We start from the raw sequence: 23,173 nt of genomic DNA on the forward strand, positions 1-23,173 counted from the left end.
CTGGGTCAGGGGGTTGGGGTATGGAAGGGAGTGAGGGCTCCAGCTGGGGGTAGTGGCTCTGGGGCGGGGCCAGAAATGAGGGGTTCAGGGTGCAGGAGGGGGCTCCGGGCTGGGGATTGGGGTACAGGGGGGGTGAGGGCTACAGCTGGGGGTGTGGGCTCTGGGGTGGGACCAGAAATGAGGGGTTTGGGATGCAGGAGGGGGCTCCAGGCTGGGGCCAAGGGGTTCAGAGTGCAGGAGGGAGTGTAGGCTCTGGCAAGGAGTTAGGGTGAGAGAGGGAGCTCTGAGCTGGGGCAGGGGGTTGGAGTATGGGATGCAGGCTCCAGCCAGGCAGTACTTACGTCAGGCGGCTCCCAGAAACAGCCAGCATGTCTGGCCCCCAGGCACAGGGCCTGGGGGCTTTGTGTGTGGCCACAGGCACCACCACCGCAGCTCCCATTGGCCGCAGTTCCCAGCCCATGGAGGCTGCGAAGTTGTCGCTCAGGGTGGGGGCAGTGTGCAGAGCCCCCGCGGCCACCCCTGTGTCTAGGACCCTGAAATGCCGGCTGCTTCCAGGAGCCATGCGGAACCAGGGCAGGCAGGGAGCCACTGACTGAACTTTTAGCAGCCCGGAGCCGCCAGTGTCCATTTTCTGCCAGATGTTCCGGTCAAAGACCAGACACCTGGCAACCCCACTGGGAAGCCTCAGCCACCGAGTGCTGGGTAGTCCTGGCAGCCCCAGCACCACATGCTTCAGGGGAGTGACTGAGCAAGGGCAGAAAGAGGAGTAGCCTGCGCTGGGGCCAAGGGAGAAGAGCAGGATGCATGGGGGGACCTTGGGGTGAAGTGTGGGCAGGGCCTGGCTGTTAGGGGAGGATTAGCCTCCCCGGCCTACAATACCCACCACCCATGCTGCACCCCCAGCTCTGCCAGCGCACTCCAATCCTTTTGTGCCCTCCATCTCTGCCACTGCAGCCCAACCATCCTGCATCCAACAGCTCTTCCAGTGAAGGTGACAGGTATGCATGTGATACTAGACTGGCACAAAGAGCCAGGGGTGGGGAAGAGACGGGCAGTGACAGGGACAAGCTGGATGTGGGGGGTGGTCAAGCTTGGTGGGAACAGTCAGAAGGCCTGTGCCCACTACAACACACTCCCCTGTCCCCTGCACAGCCTGGCATGGAGCCCAAGATCCCTGTGTTTCATCCCGCCTCTGCTGTCCAAAGGCCAGTGAAACCCACCGGCAAATGTGTGTCTCACTCCCTCGGGCTGTCCGCACAGAGGATGACAGCCTACTGCTGCTGCACTCACGCCACTGGCGCGGGCAGTGGAGCCAGGCTGAGGAATAGCTTCCACGCTGCTCTCCAGGGGGACGCTTTCAAATCCCGCCCTATGAGCGCAACGCGGGAAGGGCGCGAAGCCCCTCTCTAGGACAGCGCGAGCCCCCTGCACAGGTAGCATTGAAGGGCTTTCAGCGCAGGCGCAATGGAGAATTGGGAGGGAGGGGAATGGGAAAGGGTTCGGCGCAAGTGCAATAGGAGAAGCTGGGGGGGAGGGGGAGGAGAGAATTGGTTCCGCGCTTGCGCAGTGAGCCTGAGGTGCCGGACTGTCCCTCTACGATTCTGGCGTCGAGGGCGGCGCCTGCGCACTGCGCGCCTGTCAGTGGCTTCCTGGGAGCTCGCAGTGCAGGTAACGAAGTGGCAGTTTTCGAGGCCAGTGTTGCTCCGCCTGGCCCCTGCCGGGAGTCGGCTGCGGGTGGGCCCGGTGGCCTGTGGGCAGGGCCGGGCTCTGGGACCGGGGAGTCTCCCACGCGGGGCCGGGCGCGGCGGGAAGCCGCCCCCGCCACAGAGCGCAGCCGGCCCGGGTGCGGGGCGGGTTGGGGGATGGGAGTGGGAGTGGGGGCGGGTGAGGCTGGCCCAGGTGTGTTTGGCGCTGGTGGGGGCGGGTGAGGCTGGGTGGGGCTGTGGTGGGTTTGGTTTGATGAGCTGTGCAGATATTGTGAGGCGCAACAGTTCTCCTTTTCCTTGTGTGTGGCGGTGTGACCCTAACTCAGGACAACCTGGGGCCCTGTGCAGGTCCCAACCACCATCAGGTCCTTTTCCTTTGTACTGTTGGGATGCAGGTGCAGTGGGATAGATCAGATAGGCCCTGTCCATGTGGTATGCTTTCAAATAGAGTTCAGGTGTCCTTGTATTATTTCTGACCTTGGAGGGCTCTGGTCTGAATTTTAGGATTTGTTATCTTTTATTTGCAGAGGCCAGTGCAGAAAAGTAGCCAGGGACTCTTTAAGCAGCCCTCTTCATTGCTCATGGCTTATGGAGTCCAAATATCACATGTGTTCAATGTGGGAAGCAGTTTTAAATGTTGCCCTGTTACTTTCCTGATGTAGTTGCTGTCCTGAAGAAGTTGTGCATTAGGAGCCTCTCCTGACGCACAGAAGAAAGAGGGGGCAGGGTGGCCCAAATTAGTCTTTACTCTTTATTCTCCTCTTAGTTGCTTACCACTCATGACAAAATCCCAATTCTCCCTTATATCTTGCAGCACTCTGCTCCCCAACTCTTCTTTTCTCTGTCCCTTGAAACATGTCAGTCTCATAATTCAGTTGTACAAACTTGTTTTAAAACAAGTATTGTAACATTAATTTAGATATCTATATTAGCTCCCTTTGTGAAAGCGCCTTGGGCACTTTACATCAGTAAAAATTATAAACAGAATATCAGAAACCTGTCATTCTCTCATTGCCCAGAACTTTGTAGTTGCAAAAAGTTCTTTCAGAATTAGTTCTTAAGTTATAGTCCAATGTTTATATTCAGCATGATTCCAGGTTAGGACTGGAGATTTCAGCCTTGGGGCTTAAGCTTCCCCTGAATGACGCATCAAGCAGATCTGAGATAAAAAGGATCAGGACCCAAGGGTCTTTTATACAGATCCAGGCCTTCTCTTGACAGATAAGAGTTCTTAGGTGAACAACAGGCAATCATGGGAACTTTGAAGGAGGTCTGTTTCCTAAGCATTACCAGTAGTTAGCTATACAAATTAACATAAGGCAATTTATCCATTAGGCTGTCTATCACAAACTTTAAAGAGGCATATAGACAAAGACATTATTTCACCCAAGTTTAATCTAAATGTTAATATTTCCTTTTGATATTTGAATCAACAGGTATAGTGACAGACGGGAACTGCCTGTTTAGATGGCTAACATTTAACAAGATATGAGTACACACTCGGGCTGTCCAGCAATTAAAAAATTACTCGCACGATTAAAAAAATTAATTGCACGATTAAACAATAATAGAATACCATTTATTTAAATATTTTTGATGTTTTCTACATTTTCAAACATATTGATTTCAATTACGACACAGAGTACAAAATGTACAGTGCTCACTTTATTTTTGATTACAAATATTTGCACTGTAAAAACAAAAGAAATAATGTTTCAGTTCACCTAATACAAGTACTGTAGCGCAGTCTCTTTATCATGAAAGTTGAACTTACAAATGTAGAATTATGTACAAAAAGTAATTGCATTCAAAAATAAAACTATGTGAAACTTTAGAACCAGAAGTCCATTCAGTCTTACTTCAGCCAGTTGCTCAGACAAACAAGTTTGGTTACAATTTCTAGGAGATCATGCTGTCCACATTATGTTTACAATCTCACCTGAAAGTGAGAACAGGTGTTCGCATGGCACTGTTGTAGCCGGTGTCACAAGATATTTACGTGCCACATGTGCTAAAGATTCATGTCCGTTCATGCTTCAACCACCATTCCAGGGGACATGCATCTATGCTGATGACGGGTTCTGCTTGATAACGATCCAAAGCAGAGCAGACTGATGCATATTCATTTTCATCATCTGAGTCAGATGCCACCAGCAGAAGGTTGATTTTCTTTTTTGGTGATTCGAGTTCTGTAGTTTCTGCATTGGAGCATTGCTCTTAAGACATCTGAAAGCATTCTCCACACCTCGTCCTTCTCAGATTTTGGAAGGCACTTCAAATTCTTAAACCTTGGGTTGAGTGCTGTGTCTATACTTAGAAATTTCACATCGCGTTTTGTCATATCTTCTGTGCAAGTGTTCTTAAAACGAACATGTGCTGGGTCATCATCCAAGCCTGCTATAACATAAAATATGTGGCAGAATGCAGGTAAAACAGAACAGGAGATATACAATTCTCCCCAAAGAAGTTCAGTCACACATTTAATTAACGCATTTTTTTTTGACAAGCATCATCAGTATGGAAGCATGTTCTTTGGAACGGTGGCCGAAGCGTAAAGGGGTGAATGTTTAGCATATCTGGCACGTAAATACCTTGCAATGCCGGCTACAAACATGCCATGCAAATGTCTGTTCTCACTTGAATTTGATATTGTAAATAAGAAGCAGTCAGCAGTATCTCCCATACATGTTGTTTGTCTTAGCAATTGGCTGAACAAGAAGTAGGACTGAGTGGACTTGTAGGCTCTGAAGTTTTACATTGTTTTGTTTTTGAATGCAGTTATGCAACAACAACAAAATCTATATTTGTAAGTTACACTTTCACGATAAAGAGATTTCACTACAGTACTTGTATGAGGTGAATTGAAAAATACTATTTCTTTTATCATTTTTACAGTGCAAATATTAGTAAAAAAATAATATAAAGTAAGCACTGTACACTTTGTATTCTGTGTTGTAATAGAAATCAATGTTTGAAAATGTAGAAAAATATCCAAGAATGTTTAATAAATTTAAATTGGTATTCTATTGCTTAAGAGTGCCATTAATCACAATTAATTTTTTTATCGCGATTAACTCAAAAAAATTAATCACGTGAGTTAACTGCAATTAATCGACAGTCGTAGTACACACATACAGTTAGTGTCACCTCTAATTTCTAACAATACAGTGTAGGTTTACATTTCAAAGTTCTAGCCTTTCTACCATGAAATGGCCCTAATTACCATTTTATACTTTCTAACATGTGTCTACAGGTTGGCTCTGGTTCATTTATTCTGCAAGCTGCTTAACCCTTTCTGGCCATGCCTCACACTTTGTATAAGGTTCATTGCAATTATATAACAGCAGTGATTTGCATGATCATATTTTAATTAGCTAATATCACAGAGGGCATCACAGGATGTGTTATTGGGCAGGGGGGGAGAGATGACTGGGTGGAAGTTCCCTACTGTTGTCTGAGTCCAATCAGAGAGTAGAGTCTCTGTGTTAATTTTCATAGTCCAACCTCTGGCCTCATTGGGGTGCAGAGGAAGACAGGGTAGTCCTTCCAGTGTCTGCTGCTGAGGTTTCTCATGGTTTTCCCAAACAGCAGCTGAGTGAAACTGACATGATTTTTGTTAGCTTGCTGCTATCTTCAGTGTTGAGTAGTAGCAGTGAACTAAATAGTCTTGTTAATTGCACTCTGAAGCTACTTAGGAAAACCATGAACAGCAGCAAAGGCACTGAAGTTGTCTGTCTACACTCTGAGAGAGTCAATACGTCACTGGTTAATAAGTTCACATTTAGAAGATTACCTTGACAGCTCTAAATCTGAAAAACTTATTTTTAACTTAATTTTATAAAGAACTTAAACTTTAAAAGCTTAGACCTTCTTACTTACCAGAATAATACCTCTTATGTGCTACTAATAAGTGAATTTTTCAAATTCTATTAAATGATATAATAATTTACTAATAAAGCCAACAAATCCAGCATATACACTTTATTTGTGTCTGTCCAGGAGGAGATTGTCAACCATCAATGAAAATACCATCTCTATACTAAATCCACATCTGAAATTAAATTAGTAGAGACTGAAGATCAGATTGAGATGAGTCTGGAAAGCCCACAAATCCCCCTTATTAATACAGCTTGTTAAACACAGGGGTTTAGAGACGGGTGGTATTGGGACTAAGTCAAGAAATGGTTCCTTGAAGTGGGGCCTCACCAGTACCTTTTCAAAAATGGTTGACACCCTCCCTTCACAAAGGAAAGTGTCAATGATCCTCATAGATCAGGGTGGGCAAGCTAATGTCCAGCCTAAACCTCCCTTTATGCAATTTAAGCTCATTGCTTCTTGGCCTATCCTCAGAGATTAAGAAAAACAATTTGTCTTCCTTTTCCTTGTAACAACCTTTCACATACTTGAAAACTGTTATCATGTCCCTTCTCAGTCCTCTCTTTTCCAGACTAAACAAACCCAGTTTTTTCAGTCTTCCCTCATAGGCCATGTTTTCTAGACCTTTAATTATTTTTGTTACTCTTCTCTGGGCTCTCTCGAGTTTTTCCACATTTTTCCTGAAATGTGCCAAGAACTGGACACAGTACTTCAAATGAGGCCTAATCTGCTTGGAGTAGAGCAGAAGAATTCTCGTGCCTTGCTTACAACACTCCTGCTAATACATCCCATAATGATGTTTGCTTTTTTTGCAACAGTGTTAAATTGTTGACTCATATTTAGCTTGTGATCCACTATGATCCCCGGATCCCTTTCCGCAGTACTGCTTCCTAGGCCGTCATTTTCCAGTTTGTATGTGTGCAACTGACTGTTCCTTCCTAAATGGAGTACTTTGCATTTGTCCTTATTGAATTTCATCCCATTTACTTCAGACCATTTCTTCAGTTTTTCCAGATGATTTTGAATTTTAATCCTATCCTCCAAAGCACTTGCAACCCCTCCCACCTTGGTATCGTCCGCAGATTTTATAAGTGTACTCTCTGTTCAATATCTTCATCAATGATTTAGATAATGGCATAGAAACAGACCCAGAACTGATCCCTGTGGGACCCCACTCGTTATGTCCTTCCACCATGACTGTGAACCACTGGTAACTACTCTCTGGGAACGGTTTTCCAACCAGTGTTGCATCCACCTTATAATAGCTCCATCTAGGTTGCATTTCCCTAGTTTGTTTATGAGAAGGTCATGCGAGACAGTATCAAAAGCTTTACTTTACTTTCTTTACGTTAATACAACTACAATACCCATCTGCTGAAGTGAAGAAACAGATTGACAGAGCCAGAAGAGTACCCAGAAGTTACCTACTACAGGACAGGCCCAATGAAGAAAATAACAGAACTCCACTAGCCATCACCTTCAGCCCCCAACTAAAACCTCTCCAACGCATCATCAAGGATCTACAACCTATCCTGAAGGATGACCCATCACTCTCACAGATCTTGGGAGACAGGCCAGTCCTTGCTTACAGACAGCCCCCCAACCTCAGGCAAATACTCACCAGCAACTACACACCACACAACAAAAACACTAACCCAGGAACCTACCCTTGCAACAAAGCCTGTTGCCAACTGTGTCCACATATCTAGTCAGGGGACACCATCATAGGGCCTAATCACATCAGCCACACTATCAGAGGCTTGTTCACCTGCACATCTACCAATGTGATATGTGCCATCAAGTGCCAGCAATGCCCCTCTGCCATGTACATTGGCCAAACTGGACAGTCTCTATGTAAAAGAATAAATGGAACAAATCAGACATCAAGAATTATAACATTCAAAAACCAGTCGGAGAACACTTCAGTCTCTTTGGTCACTCGATTACAGACCTAAAAGTGGCAATTCTTGAACAAAAAAACTTCAAAAACAGACTCCAATGAGAGACTGTTGAATTGGAATTAATTTACAAACTGGATACAATTAACTTAGGCTTGAATAAAGACTGGGAGTGGATGTGTCATTACACAAAGTAAAACTATTTCCCCTTGTTTATTCTCCCGCCCCGCCTCGTTCTTGTCAACTGCTGGAAATGGCCCACCTTGATTATCACTACAAAAGGTCCCGTTCCCGTTCCCGTCGTCCCGTCCCCCCCCCGCGCTTTCCTGCTGATAATAGCTCACCTTTCCTGATCACTCTTGTTAGTGTGTATGGTAACACCCATTGTTTCATGTTCTCTGTGTATATAAATCTCCCCACTGTATTTTCCACTGTATGCATCCGATGAAGTGAGGTGTAGCTCACAAAAGCTTATGCTCAAATAAATTTGTTAGTCTCTAAGGTGCCACAAGTACTCCTTTTCTTTTTGCAAAAGCTTTACTAACGTCAAGATATACCACGTCTACTGGTTCCCCCCCTCCCCCCCATCCACAAGGCTTGTTACCCTGTCAAGCTATCAGGTTGGTTTGACACAATTTGTTTTTGACAAATCCATGCTGACTGTTACTTATCACCTTGTTATCATCTAGATGTTTGCAAATTGATAGCTTAATTATTTGCTCCATTATCTTTCCGGGTACAGAAAGAAAGCTGACTGGTTTGTAATTTCCTGGGTTATCCTTCTTTCCCTTTTTATAGATCAGCACTGTGTTTATTACATTTATGAACTTGTCACTGAAATAAGTTGCTTTTTTTAACAAAAAAACAAATTAGGTTACGTATATTGTAATGCAATTTATAAATTAGGTGTTGGTCTTTGGCGGATTTGGGAATTTACGAGATACTTAGGATGTCTCTAAACTGCATATGGGAGTGAATTTCCTAGCCCAGGTCGACAGACTCATGTTAGTAGGGGTTGTGCTAGAATACTAAAAATAGCTGTGTAGACATTGCTTTGATGTTGTAGCTCATGCTGGAACTGGGCTGGGAGGCTTACTCCCAGATGCAATGTAGACATTCATAGTGACAAAGTGTGAGAACATACGGTTTTCGGGTTTTGTTTTTCAGTGCATTTTTGTGTTTAGATGAAAGCCTTCAAAAATGTCAGACTTGACGTATATTCTTCAAATCAGTACTACATATGTGCTTATGCTTTGTCTGGAAAAAAATGTTCTGAAATAACAAAATACTTGAAGTGTCAAAGGAGTGTATTGAGTGTTTGTGATACTTTTCCCTTTAACAGAAGGATATACTGTGTTTTTTCCTTGAATAGATTGTGTGTTCGAATATGGGAAGGGGAAGTGGATAAGAAGTGGGAGGATATTAATACCCAGATGAAAACTGGTAGGATGAAGTTAAGACTGAGGGTACATATCAGTAATTTAGGATAAAATACATTACAGGAATATTGTAATTATTAAAAAAAAAAAACTTAGAATCCCAGGGAATTCAGAGTTAAGGTTAAACTTAAAAGAAGTCCAAAGATGTTAAAGTGTGAAAATGCAATTTAGGTTCCCAAACAAGCTTAACTTTTCCCCATCGCAATAGAATAATCGTATAATTATGCTTAAAGTATTTGTGGTGTTGACTAAACTTATTTTTAAAAGACACATTGAATTTTTTCTCTCCCCCCTCCCTATGAGAAATCCTACAAAAATTGCTCTATATCAAAGTGGCTTCTATTATTTCCAGTGGGACAGAAGCCACAGGTTACCCTCAGTTGAGATGCCCTCTTTCAAATTAGCTCCTTCCTCCCATTTTTCTCAATAGAGGTGAAGCCAGCCTACTTTCAAGGAAGATGCTCTCTACCTCTTAACAGTATTGGGAGCTACCAACATGGTGAGGTGCTGGTGAATGGTGGCATTGGCCTTCTTTGTTTGCTGCTAGTAAAATGACAGACATTTTGAAAAGTGCTTTTTTTTGGTGGAATTATCTGAAGAAGAAGATTGTTGTTCAGTAAGGCTGGTGTATAAACTTTTCCCTTCTGAATGATAAAGGCAAAAATGACCATTAATCTTAAATCTTCAAATGTACCCTCTGCACAAGATTTCACTGAATTTTAAAAACATGGGAAATTTGAAGAGAGAGCCCTCCATGATTTGCATCACTGGGTGCTAGATCAGAGGAGTCCTTGTAGTCCTCCAAGCACAAGAATAGCTGTTTTATATGGCTCTTGCATGGAGAATTCCTCCTTATATGCCTCTCATTCCCCCTTAGCATCCACTCTAGGTGCATAATCTGAATCCTGATTTGCAAAAGGAAAATATTAGGTTTGCAATAAAATTGTTGACAAACTTAATTAGAGCAATTTGTATAGCAGTGTTTTAAGGAAGAACTATTAACCAAAGGAAATGCTTAAAGTAGAGCGATACAATAAAATTGCTTAATTTTTTAAAATATTTTGCTGTGTCTTACTGGTGTTTATAATAGTGATGTTATTTGTTACACTCTTGTTGCCAAAATTGGCTTTCTCTTTAAGTAATACATTGGAACTTTTTATTCAGAAGTGATAAGTAACTATCAAATTGAAATAGATTTTTCTAAACATTTTATGCTTTTCATCCAGGCCTGTTAAATTATGAAGGCTTTTGCATTTTGAGACACTGCTCAACAATGGAGGAAACAGACAGGGAAGCAGTTGCAACAGCTGTACAAAGAGTAGCTGGAATGCTTCAGCGACCTGACCAATTGGATAAAGTGGAGCAGTACCGCAGGAGGGAAGCTCGTAAGAAAGCCTCAGTGGAAGCTCGACTAAAGGTATGAAACTAATAGAGCTGAGCATCAACAAAGTGCATAACAAAACAGAAATATTTACTTTGTGTTCAGATTGTTCTAAGTCGTGGAGTTTAGTCTTTGCTCAGTACAATCAGTATGCCAAAGAACAATTGTACAATATGTGCTAAATTTTGCATGAATGAAAGCTGTATATTGATTGTAACTTCATAATTCATTGTGCTTCTAGATAATCACTCAAATACCCTGAATACCCTCAGATCCTACAACTGCTACCGTTCCGCACTAGGCACCCTCTATTCCTTATGCATTTTAATACCTAAGCAAACAAGGTTCTGTTATAATAATTGGCAATTAATGTTTCAATAAAACTTGAAGATTGCTTCTCAAAAAAGATCCATTCTAAAAATGTAGCCACTGATTTTACTTAGGTTTATAGAGGATCCCTGCAGATTCTAAAGTGTGTAGTATATATGATTCAGGGAGGGAAAGGCACCTGTGTCCTGTCTGAAGGCTGGGAAAATCCTTTTCCTGTTTGCCTTTATTTAAATGTTTAGATGTGTGAATTTGTTGAATTCTTATTAAATTTAAATTATTTTAAGCAACAATAATTTGCAATATGCATCTGAATATCTCTTAGTGCCAGTAGGCTCTTAAATGAGGAGTATTATTCTCCCTGTATCTGCAGAAGGCTGGGGTAGAAGGTTTTTTCAAGGAAATGAGAGTGGAACTTCATAACTTTGTTCCCCTTTCCTGAAGATCCAGTACCCTAATGATCAAAGGAGGGGAACTGACAAGAATTTCTTATCTCAGTTTTAATAATCCAGCTAAGGGAGGGTTCACAGTTATGAAAATGGAAATGAAAGTTAAGTGGCAATTCTGATAGATGAGGTAGTAAAAGACCTGGTATCTATCTGTAGCTGTATTGGGTCTGCAGTGATGACAGAAAAATATGGTATTATAATTAAGAACTGCATATTTGACTTGGACGACACATAGGGCGCAGATATTTAAGAATAACACTTGCAGTTCATTTGTTCTGACGATCTCAAAATGCCTTAAAAACATCTAATTAATTTAGCCTCACAATACCTCTTTGAGGATACAGAAGTATTCAGGGCTCCCACTTGGTTCTAGAGCTTACATCGTGAGATTGCCAATAACTTCTATAACTCTGAAGGCTTTTTGTCATGTTCAGGGTGCTGGTTTGCATGTCATGTTCAACTAAACCACTAATACCTCAGTTCCGCCAGAATACTTCAGGTCAGTTCTTTTCTGACTGAGGTAAGCAACAGAGCTTCCACTGACCTGTAGTGGCTTTTGACATATCTTTTGAAGTCTCTTCCAGTTTCCAGACCTGCTGTTTTCTTTTCTGATTACCCTGTTCCATCTTGGTCATTCTTCGTTTTTAAAAATTACTTTATTTCGTGGTCTGACTTCCATCAACCCACTGTATTATGCTAACCCACTGTACTGGACACGCTTCGATGCATCCCAGCTGATCTTAAATGTTGTCCCACGCTGGAGACCTAATTGAAGAGTTTTTGCTTGATAGGTGCAGCTGACTGTTCTAGAACTGTGAGCCACTGTTACTGTCCCCCTGCCTTTACAAAAGTGAGAGCTTTGCTGCTGCTAAGCTATGTTGGCTTCCTGTCACACCAGCCTGTCTGCCATGCCAGCAAACTCTTCAAGACTCTACCAGTCTAAACCTTGCCTTGCAGGTCAGTGAACCCCAATTCCCGAGTTCCCTGGAGATTGTCCCCCCTAGAGTGTCCAGTCCTGCTCACTGGACACTCATAGAAATTAGTAGGTTTGCTGCTTCAGAAGAGGCAGAGCACACATCAGCCTGTTAAGTTAGCTGAAGAATCACACTTCAGTTTAATACACAGTACTTAGAGGATTTTGTAATAAAACAGAAATAAGTTTGTTAATAAACAACAGAGATTTAAGTGATTCTAAGCAAGAAAAATAGAGATGGGTTTGGTTACAAACAAAACAAAATAAAACACGCTTTGTAGTGATTAAATGTAATCTTTGCCTTAGCAGTTCTTAGTCTCATCGTTATCGGCATTTCCAGCCCTCCAGGCCAGGGTACCCAATATTCACAGAATCAAAAGGTGCTGTTCCCTGTATTCCGTAAGTGATGGATAACTAAATGTTATCCCCTTCTATTATCCAAAATCCATTGTCTCTGCCTTAAGAGCCAGGAAGGCATCCTGGAGTGCAGACTCTGTCCCCCAAGTGTGCACTGCAAGCTACCATTTGTTAGCTTTATTGTTTTGTTTACCTTACATGTAAAGTACTGTCATTGTCCTCTGGTTTACAAAGCTTGATCCAGATAGGTAAATCCATATTCCTTTGTCTAATGCAGGCTGGTTTATCAGCTCTCTCCCCAACATATTTTAGGAACCTATTTCCAGCACGCATACCTAACTCAGTATACACCACCCATATATACTTCATGCAGTGATGTTCTTAACCAGTGTGTCACTAGTTTTCCTAACAGACCTTATTCGATGCACTTTTATAGTACAATAATGCTGTATACAATTCATTGATTCAATTGCTTATTTTTTGGGGTTCAGATCCTGTGTCTGGACCCTGGTTGTCACACTGACTCATCATGTGCTGACTGTAGTGGTTCTTGACTGTGTGGAAAACTCATCTGATGTAAAGTAATTTTTCTCTCTTGGCCCTCTCTTGGGTTGTGTCTCCCAAGGAGTCCAACTATTGTCACTTTGCAATGGAGAAATTTAATTTAGTCAGTGTGCTTGGTGATGGCTTTGGATTTAGACTCAGTTCTTATAGTAGAGACACTTCAGCTCTCCTGTTTCCTCACAGTCCTGAGGATGTTGAATGTTAAGTAGCATTGTATTGGGGCATCTCTCCTAGTTCATGAAGAGTGCTCGGTCTCTGGTTGCTTCACCGCTTTGTTTTCCTAACAATTAAGTACTACGTTCATGCTTTTTCCCCCCTAATATCTCTTCTCCATTTTCATCCATTGATAGGGAGAAAAAGAATTAACAGCTTTATAGAATGCTTCAGTTATAGCTACATTCTTAATAGACATGGTATAAATAGGTGTCTGGATCATTATGATCCTCATAGGTTTGCCAGTGCAACACTTTTAGTCTGAGCTTGTGAAGAAAGTTTAGAAAACACCTCACTCTGCCACCCCATTATCCCAGTTAACAGAAAGGACATACATTTTACCCAAGGATGCAGTTGAATAATAGTTTGAGCAGCCATAGGGATGCTTGGAATTATTGAAATAGTTATGGCTTGGTCTAAATAAAGATTTTTCCCAGGATTAATTGATATGGAGTAGTGATGGTATTCATATGACTGACTGTCTTACAATCTTTCATAAATGCATTTTTGATTTTTTCTCTCTCCTTTGATAAAAACTACCCTATAGATTCTGAAAAAAAAGTTGATAATTTGTACTTTTCAGGGTTTTTTATAAGGAGATATTCTTCTGTGATCTTCTTTTTTTTTGGTAACGCACATCTCATAGAATCCCAGGGTTGGAAGGGACCTCAGAAGATCATCTAGTCCAACCCCCTGCTCAAAGAAGGACTGATCCCCAATTTTTGCCCCAGATCCCACATGGCCCCCTCAGGGATTGAGCTCACAACCCTGGGTTTAGCAGGCCAATGCTCAAACCACTGAGCTATCCATCCCCCCACAAGAGATCTTGGAGTCATCATAGATAGTTCTCTGAAAACATCTGTTTAGCATATAGTGGCAGTCAAAAAAGCTAACAGAATGTTAGGAACCATTACGAAAGGGACTGGTACCAGCAATGTTGGAAGACGGGATACTGGGCTAGATGGACCATTGGTATGACCCAGTATGACCGTTCTTATGTATAACAATAAGATACTGGTGGAATAGTTGAAAACATAAAAAAAAGACCTTAGTTTTACAATGTTAATATATAGTAAATTTAATTTAATAACTCTCTTTACAGGCAGCAATCCAGTCACAGTTGGATGGGGTACGAACTGGTTTAAGCCAACTGCATAATGCATTGAATGACGTAAAGGACATACAGCGATCTTTGATAGATGTCAATAAAGACTGGCGACAGAGTATCAACACCATAGAAAACCTGAAAGATGTTAAGGATGCTGTAGTCCAACATAGTCAGCTGGCAGCTGCTGTAGAAAACCTCAAAAATATCTTCTCAGGTAATTCATCACTAATCTTTGATGTATGATTTGACAATCACAAATTGAAAGAAAGTATATTCAGATGGCATTAAAGACTATCTTATTGTAAAGGGAAGATGTTGAATTTAGTTTCCCTTTCTTAATTAATCATTACACTTAACCAGACCGAATTTGCCTTTGGTTATGTACATATAGCCTCAATAACTTCAGTGGGGTTGCATCGTTTGTTAGGGGGAGTTTATTGGAGGGAGTTTACTTTGCATGAGGTGCAAGAAGATCCCAACTACCGATATTATAGGGAATAGTGAGTACACTGACTATTCATACAGCTTTATGTGTATTTTAAACAAAAATAAATGATGCCTTCTGTTGGCTATATGATTCTATAAATCTGTGATATTGTGGTCTATAATCAAAATAAAGATTATGATTAAAGATGTAGCACAGTCATTTAAACCTAAAAATGATTTGCAGCAATTCTTGAACGTATCTGTGAGCCATTACTTAGGGGGAACCAGACTAGCAAATAGAATTCATTAATTTTCTACTCTTGTTCTACAGTCTCTCTTGATACATTTATGGTTTTGTAACATTTGTTTTTGTATCCTAATAGTGCCATAGTACTAGTTTTTCCTTTTTGTCTTTATTTTTCAGTTCCAGAGATTGTTAGGGAGACTCAGGATTTGACTGAGCAAGGGGAACTTCTGCAAGCCCATAGAAAGCTGATGGACTTAGAGTGTTCTCGTGATGATCTGATGTATGAGCAGTATCGTATGGATAGCAAGAACACCCATGACATGAATCTCATCCATATTTACTTTGGGGATATGCAAAAACTCTCTGAGGAGCTTGCCAAACAACTCTGGATGGTGGTTCAAAGATCTCTAGTTACTGTTCGTCGAGACCCAACCTTGCTTGTCTCAGTTGTCAGGATAATTGAGAGGGAAGAGAAAATAGACAGGCGCATGCTAGACCGGAAAAAACAAACTGGGTTCATTCCTCCTGGCAGACCAAAGAAGTGGAAAGAAAAAATGTTCAATATTTTGGACAGAACTGTAACTACCAGGATTGAAGGCACTCAAGCAGATACTAGAGAATCTGACAAAATGTGGCTTGTGCGCCATCTGGAAATCATACGCAAATATGTCCTTGATGATCTGCTAGTGGCCAAAAATCTAATGGTTCAATGTTTTCCCCCACATTATGACATTTTCAAAAAATTATTGAGCATGTACCACCAGGCTTTGTCCACACGCATGCAGGATCTCGCTTCAGAAGATCTGGAAGCAAATGAGATTGTTAGCCTTTTAACTTGGGTTTTAAATACATATAAAAGGTAAAGGCAACTTATTTATTTTAAACTGTTTTATTAGGGATAGTTTCAAATAAATAAATATTTTACACATATAATTGGATTGTATATGCAGATAAGGGTGCAGATATGTGGTGAAATATTATTATATGCTGATAGACCCATAAGTTCTTTTGTCGAGCTTATATCATGTTTTGTGCAGAATTGTTATACCTAGCTAGGCATCTAGATTTTGGGGATGCGTGGTTTTGTGTCTGTGTGTATACATATTTAAGGAATAGAGAAAGGGACTTCTTTCTAAACAGAAAGCAGTGTAATCTTAATTCAAGGTTACTGTTGCATTTCTTTGTTGCACATTCAAAGTAGCTCTCTGGCTAAACCCTAATGTTTCTTAAATGGCTTTGGTTGTGATCTGTTTGCTATCTCATATTCCTTGTAAATTTTTAGCATTTTAATGCAGTGATGCATTTGCTTGCACCTGTTAATCTGAAAAAATCTTTGTTTGCAGATTTAGCTGAGTATTTTCTAGAGTTCAATGGACTATGTTCACATCCAAGTTTACTGAAAACATTTCCTGTAAACTTCTACATGTATTTGTGACCAAAATTTTGGGCATGGGCAACAGTCCCAGGAAATGTTTGTGGTTACCTACTTTCCACTTCCGCATTCAGCAAGGGTTCTGGCTGTTCGAATTTCAGTTGGTGATTACTGCAGTGTAGAAAAGAATGTGATAACTTTCCACTGAAATTTTCTCCATGGTGGGGAAAATGTGGTGGCTTGAATTTCTGCCCAAAAGTTGTCTCCTATGGTACTGTGAAGTTCTTTTTCTGGTTTTCTTTTATGTGGTATGATTAATGTTAGGACAGCATCAAACACATATTTGTGATTTTAAAAAAAAAAAGTCTTATTCATACAAAGTAATTAGGAACAATAGCTTGAAAGGCAAAACTGTCTTGCCAGTGTGTAGGATTGGGGTTACTGATTCCTTGCTCATTTAGTTTATAAAAAAAAGCCTTCAGGCAAACATTAGGTTTATACATGTTTTGTGGTTCCTGCCTCATGATGTGTAAATACCATTCTTGTTTAGGAGGTTTCAGAGGAACAGCCGTGTTAGTCTGTATTCGCAAAAAGAAAAGGAGTACTTGTGGCACCTTAGAGACTAACCAATTTATTTGAGCATGAGCTTTCGTGAGCTACAGCTCACTTCATCAGATGTTTACCGTGGAAACTGCAGCAGACTTTATATACACACAGAAATCATGAAACAATACCTCCTCCCACCCCACTGTCCTGCTGGTAATAGCTTATCTAAAGTGATCAACAGGTGGGCCATTTCCAGCACAAATCCAGGTTTTCTCACCCTCCACCCCCCCACACAAATTCACTCTCCTGCTGGTGCTAGCCCATCCAAAGTGACAACTCTTTACATAATCAAGTCGGGCTATGATTGACTTGATTATGTAAAGAGTTGTCACCCTGGATGGGCCAGCACCAGCAGGAGAGCGAATCCGCGTGGGGGGGTGGAGGGCGAGAAAACCCGGACCCGTGCCGGAAATGGCCCACCCGTTGATCACCCCAGACAAGCCACCACCAGCAGGACAGTGGGGTGGGAGGAGGCACTGCCCCATGACCTCTGCGTGCATACAAAGTCTGCTGCAGCCTCCACGGCAAACATTCTTGTTTACTTACTCTTCTCAGTGGCTGGCATTGACTTGAATTGTACACACTTTCTTTATAGCTGGTTGCTTGGTTTTGCTATAATTTTCTTTGGTTAGTTGAGTCTGGTCTAAATCTGTTAGGTATTAAGTAGTATTTGACAATGAATAGGCATGAAACATAATCACACTGCAGAATTTTTTGTGACCAGCTCCAGGATGCATCTTGAGTCTGGAAATCTGTACTTTCAGTCTGCCTTACAAACAGACAAAAACAATAAGCAACAAAGAACAAAGGGAAAAAAAGAACGATGAACAGGAGATATTCATACTCTTCCTAACTAGAAAAAGTTTCTAAGTTAATGTCCTGCTTCCTGTCTACTCTAGTAGTTTATTTGAATGTAAAGAAATGCTAAAGAGGGCACCTGTGCGTGCTCTAAGCAACTTGGGTGTAACTTAAAAATAAATGGAACAGATTTCAACATTAGCTGCCAGTGATCATGGTTAGAAATGGAAAATTTTTCTCCACTGAAGATGAATTTAGAGACCTCACAAAGGTCATGTATAGTGCTCATATGAAATTTGGGAGACAAAGGAATTCTAAAATAGTCAAGTTTTATTTTGCTTTCCCAAAATTTGGCTCAGAAGCTGTCTTTGAATTGAATCTATGTCTAATAGCTGAGTAGAGGAGAAATTAAGTGAGGCTTGGAGTGAATTAAAAGGCTTAAATTGCTTCCTCTCAAATAAATATTTAATTCTGATAGATTATCTGACTTTTACAACGGTCTTTTAAGGAGTTGAGATCCTTGGAGTCCTGGTGCTATTTCCTTATACAGCCAAACAAACTGCTATACAGAAAGTGTCCTAGAAATACTTTACATGACTGCATTAAAGTCATGGCCTAAATCCAAATTTGTATTTTAGCAGACGCTAATAAGCTGCTGACGTTAAAAATGGAGGGAGGAGAGTCAGCCATGAGATCTAGGGGCAATGCCAGACTCTGAAGCCCAGCCACCTTCAGACACAACTGTTAGAAATCTGATTTTACCACCTGAGTGATATCTTTGCCCATGTTACAGTAGAGTTAGTTGGTGATGGCATAAATGGATGGGATTGACTCTCGCCCACCTAAGAGCCTTGTGACTGGTGAGGGTGGGGAAGTATTAACACAGTACCTTCCTCCTAATATTCTGGGTACTGCAAGGGGAAAGAGAAGTCTCTTGTGGAGAGGAAGAATGATCTTTTGGTTAAGGACTAGGACATAGAAGGTGTGGCCTCTATTATTAGCTCTGCTATAGGCTTGCTTTGTTTGACCTTGGGTGAGTCACTTAATTTCTCTGTGCCTCAGTTCTTCATCTGTAAAATGAAGATGATGTGGGTTCCCTGAGGCTAGAAGTATTCAGGAACTGCAATGATAGTGCCACAGAATAACCTAAATAAACAAACTCCCCTCTACCAGTCTGTTTTTGGGTCCACTTCTCCCATGAATAACACCCAGTGAACCGCAGCAAACAGAATGGAATTCAGGAGTCCGAATTGCAGCTGTGAAACTGACAAGTTTTGTGAATTTTACTCCGCTGCTGTTTGGGAAACTGTCACCCTGCCTCAGTGGGTCACAGCTGAGAATATCAGATTCCGGACAAACTGCTGAGAAATGGGGCAGACTCACCCCAAAACTGGTAGTTATTCTTCCATAGGATATACCAAGCCGGTAACAAAAGTAAACTTCTATCTCGCCACACAGGTTAACAAGAAGTCAGAAATGCAGTCTCCTTAGGTATCCCAGCCCTTGTTTCACCATGCATACACTAGACTTTATGGTGAGTGGTTATTTAAAAACAATTTCATCAAAAAAAGGGTTTTTCTAATCCCAAGAAATAGCCACATAGCCAGGTAAATAAATAACTCAGATCTTACCCAATAATCATGCTGTTGCCAATCCTTTAAGTATCTAATATCTAAAGGTTTATTTATAAGAAAAAAGAAATAGGAGAGAGTTCAGATGGTTGTGGAAAACAAATACTGCATTCATTGCAAAGTTCTTGTATCAGGCTTGAAGCAGTGATGGCATAAACTGCTGGCTTGTAAAGTCTCTGGTAACTTCCAAAAGATTGGAAGGCCCTCAGTCCATTGATTGGAATGCGCCTTTTATTATAAGTTCACAGATCAAAGTATGAAAGAGGCAAAATGGAGATGCTTCCAGGGTCTTTTATATCTTCACCCATGTGGAGGGGATGCTCTCAGTCTTAGTTTGTGGAAAATTACAGGCACAAGATGGAGTCTAGGGTATATGAGTTAGTCCCTTGCATAAATGGATGACTCATAGGAGCAGCCATTACCTGTACTGTGGCTAACGTGTCCACAGGAAGGCTAACCAGGCCGGGACAAGCTTCTTCTATGGCCTACTGTGTTCTTTAATCGGGCCATCAACTTGAATAGTTCATTCACAATGTGCTGGCCAGACTGGATGTAAATTACCTTGTGGTGTTACCCCAAGAGCAAATACATTTGAAATACCAGTACATAGTCAATATTCATAACTTTAGATACAGAGACGATACTTGTATACAAACAGGATAATCATATTTGATAGATTGTGACTTTTCCACTGGTACCTTACATGACATAATTTGTAAAATATTTGTTGCAATTGTCTAACAGTGGCAATATTAAGGATCTAAATGATCGTGTTTCAATCATATAGTGTCACAGAAACCTCTGGATGGCAGCAGAGGCACTGGATTAGTGCTTAGATACCAACATGTTAAGCTTCTTAAAAATACCTCAGGCAAACTGCCTGCATGCTCAGGAAGACGTCACGGCATAGATTATATTTGGAATGTTATTTTTGCAACAGTAAGGGCTAGGAACATTTTAAAATTTATTATAGTAGCACCCAGAGATCTCAGTTGGGACTGGATAATGCACACAAGCAGAAAAGAGACAATTCCTGTTCTGAAAGGATGTTTTTCTGCAGAAATTGATGGCCTAAGCACTTGGCATGGAAAATTTCCAATTTATCATTGGTGAGTAGTTTTTTTAGCTGTAGTGTTAAGCTGTATCTACACTGGCAATGTAAATAACGTTTTAAAAAAGTAAACGTTTATCCGTTAGGCTCCACTGCTGCCCCAGCGTGCCTAGGGGCCGAGCTGCTGGCCTCCGGGACCCATGACGGGAGGGGCCAGGACCCATGTGGGAGGAGGGCAGGGATCCTGGGAGCGGAGTCCCGCAGCAGAGTTTAAATGTTAACTGGAATACCTTACCAATAAGACTGATGCTTATCAGTTAACCAGTTAACATTTTACATCCCTAATCTACACTACAAGCACTACAGCACAACAGCTGCAGTGCTTCAGCTACATTGCTGTAGTGTAGACACTTAATACAGTGAAGGAAAGGGTTTTTCTGTCACATTAGTCGATCGCCCCCTTGAGAGGTGGTAGCTAGATTGACGGAAGAATTGACCTAGCATGTCTACACCAGGATTTAGGTCAGCTTAACTATGTCTCTCAGGGGTGTGAATTTTGCACACCCCCAAGTGTCATGGCTTGGCTGGCCTAAGTTTTAGGTGTAAACCAGACCTAAGACATATCTAGGAGCTACTGGAAGTGATAGTGGTGATTTGGTAGTTGGCACTCTTCCCTCTGAGTTGATATTGAGCCAATTCCCTAGAATGGTGCTATGAAGCATTCTGTTTCTTGAAGTGCCATGTTTTTGGATGAAACCTAAAAGTAAAGTCCTGGTCACTAGCCTGTTTCTTAAGAGCAGGGGTAGAATGTATGTATCCTGGCCAATCTCCAACTATAGTAATTACACTTTGCCCATGTAAATTAGTCCCTACAGTTTCAATTGCATAAAGAAATTTTTCACTTCCCCTCTCTGAACTCTTGCACAGTGTTGCTGTTGCAGAGTGCTGTTGGAGCGGAAATGTTTCACTTCAGAGATGGCTGCAATTCAGTAGTGAGCAAAGTGATCTCCAGAGTTTCAGTATATCACTTCAAATTTGTAAATTATCTTGCTGATATCATGCTCGGTAAAATGGACATTGTTTATGAGGAAAGCTCCTCCTAGCTCAGTGTTGGATATATGTGAACTAGAAGATCAGTGAGGTGGAACTGGAAACGGGGATTGGTGGCTATCTTCAGAAAAGTGAAGTAGAAATAATATAAAATAGATTTTAAGATTATATTAAATATATTTATTACTCTCATTTATGTTTGCATTTTAGGAATTTTTATTTCCTTAATTTTGATTACATAATTTTTTTCATTTACAATTTACAAAACACTGTAAAAAGTTTCTTTCCAGATATTGGAACCATTTCATAATTGTAATAAAACAATTATGAAAGTGTGTGCTTTCCTTGGATATCTCCATTTTGGGGTTTGGAAGATGAAGGGCTGTTGCTACTATCTTATGCTTTGGTTTTAATCACGTACAAATGCACATTTTTGTCATCTTGCTTTAATATCTTTATAGTAATATTTTAAATTCAGATGAGTTTAATTTTTGTTTTTGCCCTTGCTAAATTGCATAAACGTTAGGATTGCCCTGCTTTCTTCCTCCTACAAAAAAGGTGACCTCTTCATCATGACTACAGCATATAGTACCACTATTGTACTGAACATTTGAGCTATATTTCTAGTTCTGTAACAATGTGTATACATACTGTCTCCTCTTTTATATTTATTGTATACTTTTAAAGAACTATGGTGTTATTGTATGGCTGCTTAAAAGAAACTAGGGAATGATCGGTATCGATGACTGTGGATATGTTGATCATTATTGACTCCTTCCTTTCTGATGATAGGCTTCTGTACTTAAAGCTCTGATTATGTTTAATTGTTTACACTGACATTCCCCCAAAATTTTAGAATGTATATGTTCTGTGTCTGCAGTGTCTGTGTCAGAAATCCATAGTCAGCACAACAATTTAGTTTTTATGTATAAAATTGAGTGATTGCTCATTAGTAACTTTAAGTTCTAGATAAAAAATAATTTAGAAATGGATATAGGGATAAAATTTCTATATTAAAAATATATCTACGTAAATGAGTTAGTACTTCAAGTATTTTTGGTTAGCCAAATAGTAGTTCTGGTTTTGAGGTTTCTTTGTACTTTCAATTAATTTATTTCCTGGGTTGTTTAAGAATTTTCAGAGACTTGTAAATAATGGAAGCTCACCTGTTGAAGTCGTATCAGAACGGTTTCAAATTTCTATAACTTCTTTTCTTTCTTCATTTGCAATTTATGGCTTTGTTTTATTTTTTCAATTCAGTACAGAGATGATGGGGAATTCCGAACTGGCCCCAGAAGTGGATGTAAATTCTCTAAATCCTTTAATTTCACAAAATGCGGTAGACCAGCTTCTTAGCAAGTACATGTCGACACTTACTGTAAGTAGCAGTAAACTTCTGGACTCCTTCAAATAAAAATAAGACACGTTGTGTTTGTACCTAAATTCTTAAAATGCTGTTTCATCAGAGGAAAAACTTGTGACTTTTTCTTAAACTTTAATTGGGTGTAATGAATTTTGTGAACTTCATATACATGAGCATTTGGCTTTGAACAGTTAATCAAATGATTTCATGGCTACATTTCAATAAAACACAAAGGATTATTTATGCTGTATAGAAGTTATCAGCCATGAGACGTGGCCACTGTGGTGTTTTGTAATTTAACGACTCCTAAATTCACATAAATGGTTAGATTACATATA

At 40.8% G+C, this 23,173-nt stretch overlaps 1 protein-coding gene and 1 long non-coding RNA gene across 4 annotated transcripts in view; one reads left to right on the forward strand and one right to left on the reverse strand.

Moving 5' to 3' along the window:
* The first annotated feature begins 1,565 nt into the window (after nt 1-1,565).
* EXOC3 (exocyst complex component 3) overlaps nt 1,566-23,173 on the forward strand; it is a 36,464-nt gene continuing 14,856 nt past the window's right edge. The window contains exons 1-5 of the mRNA XM_073332495.1: nt 1,566-1,668; nt 10,146-10,336; nt 14,286-14,505; nt 15,142-15,823; nt 22,733-22,850. Of these exons, the coding sequence (XP_073188596.1) occupies nt 10,193-10,336; nt 14,286-14,505; nt 15,142-15,823; nt 22,733-22,850 (1,164 nt within the window). The 5' untranslated portion in view covers nt 1,566-1,668; nt 10,146-10,192. The remainder of the gene's footprint in view (nt 1,669-10,145; nt 10,337-14,285; nt 14,506-15,141; nt 15,824-22,732; nt 22,851-23,173) is intronic.
* The window catches only part of LOC140907173 (uncharacterized), a 28,445-nt gene continuing 17,526 nt past the window's right edge, over nt 12,255-23,173 (reverse strand). For 2 of the 3 annotated variants that reach the window (XR_012157404.1, XR_012157403.1), the window contains 2 exons: nt 22,639-22,876; nt 12,255-15,767 (listed from right to left, as the gene is read on the reverse strand). This is a non-coding gene — a long non-coding RNA (uncharacterized lncRNA). Of the gene's footprint in view, nt 15,768-17,489; nt 17,708-19,371; nt 22,877-23,173 lie in introns of those variants that run through there. The other variant, XR_012157405.1, reaches the window with a different exon arrangement.

Source organism: Lepidochelys kempii, chromosome 2, assembly GCF_965140265.1.
Source record: "Lepidochelys kempii isolate rLepKem1 chromosome 2, rLepKem1.hap2, whole genome shotgun sequence".
Classification (NCBI taxonomy): Eukaryota; Metazoa; Chordata; order Testudines; family Cheloniidae; genus Lepidochelys; species Lepidochelys kempii.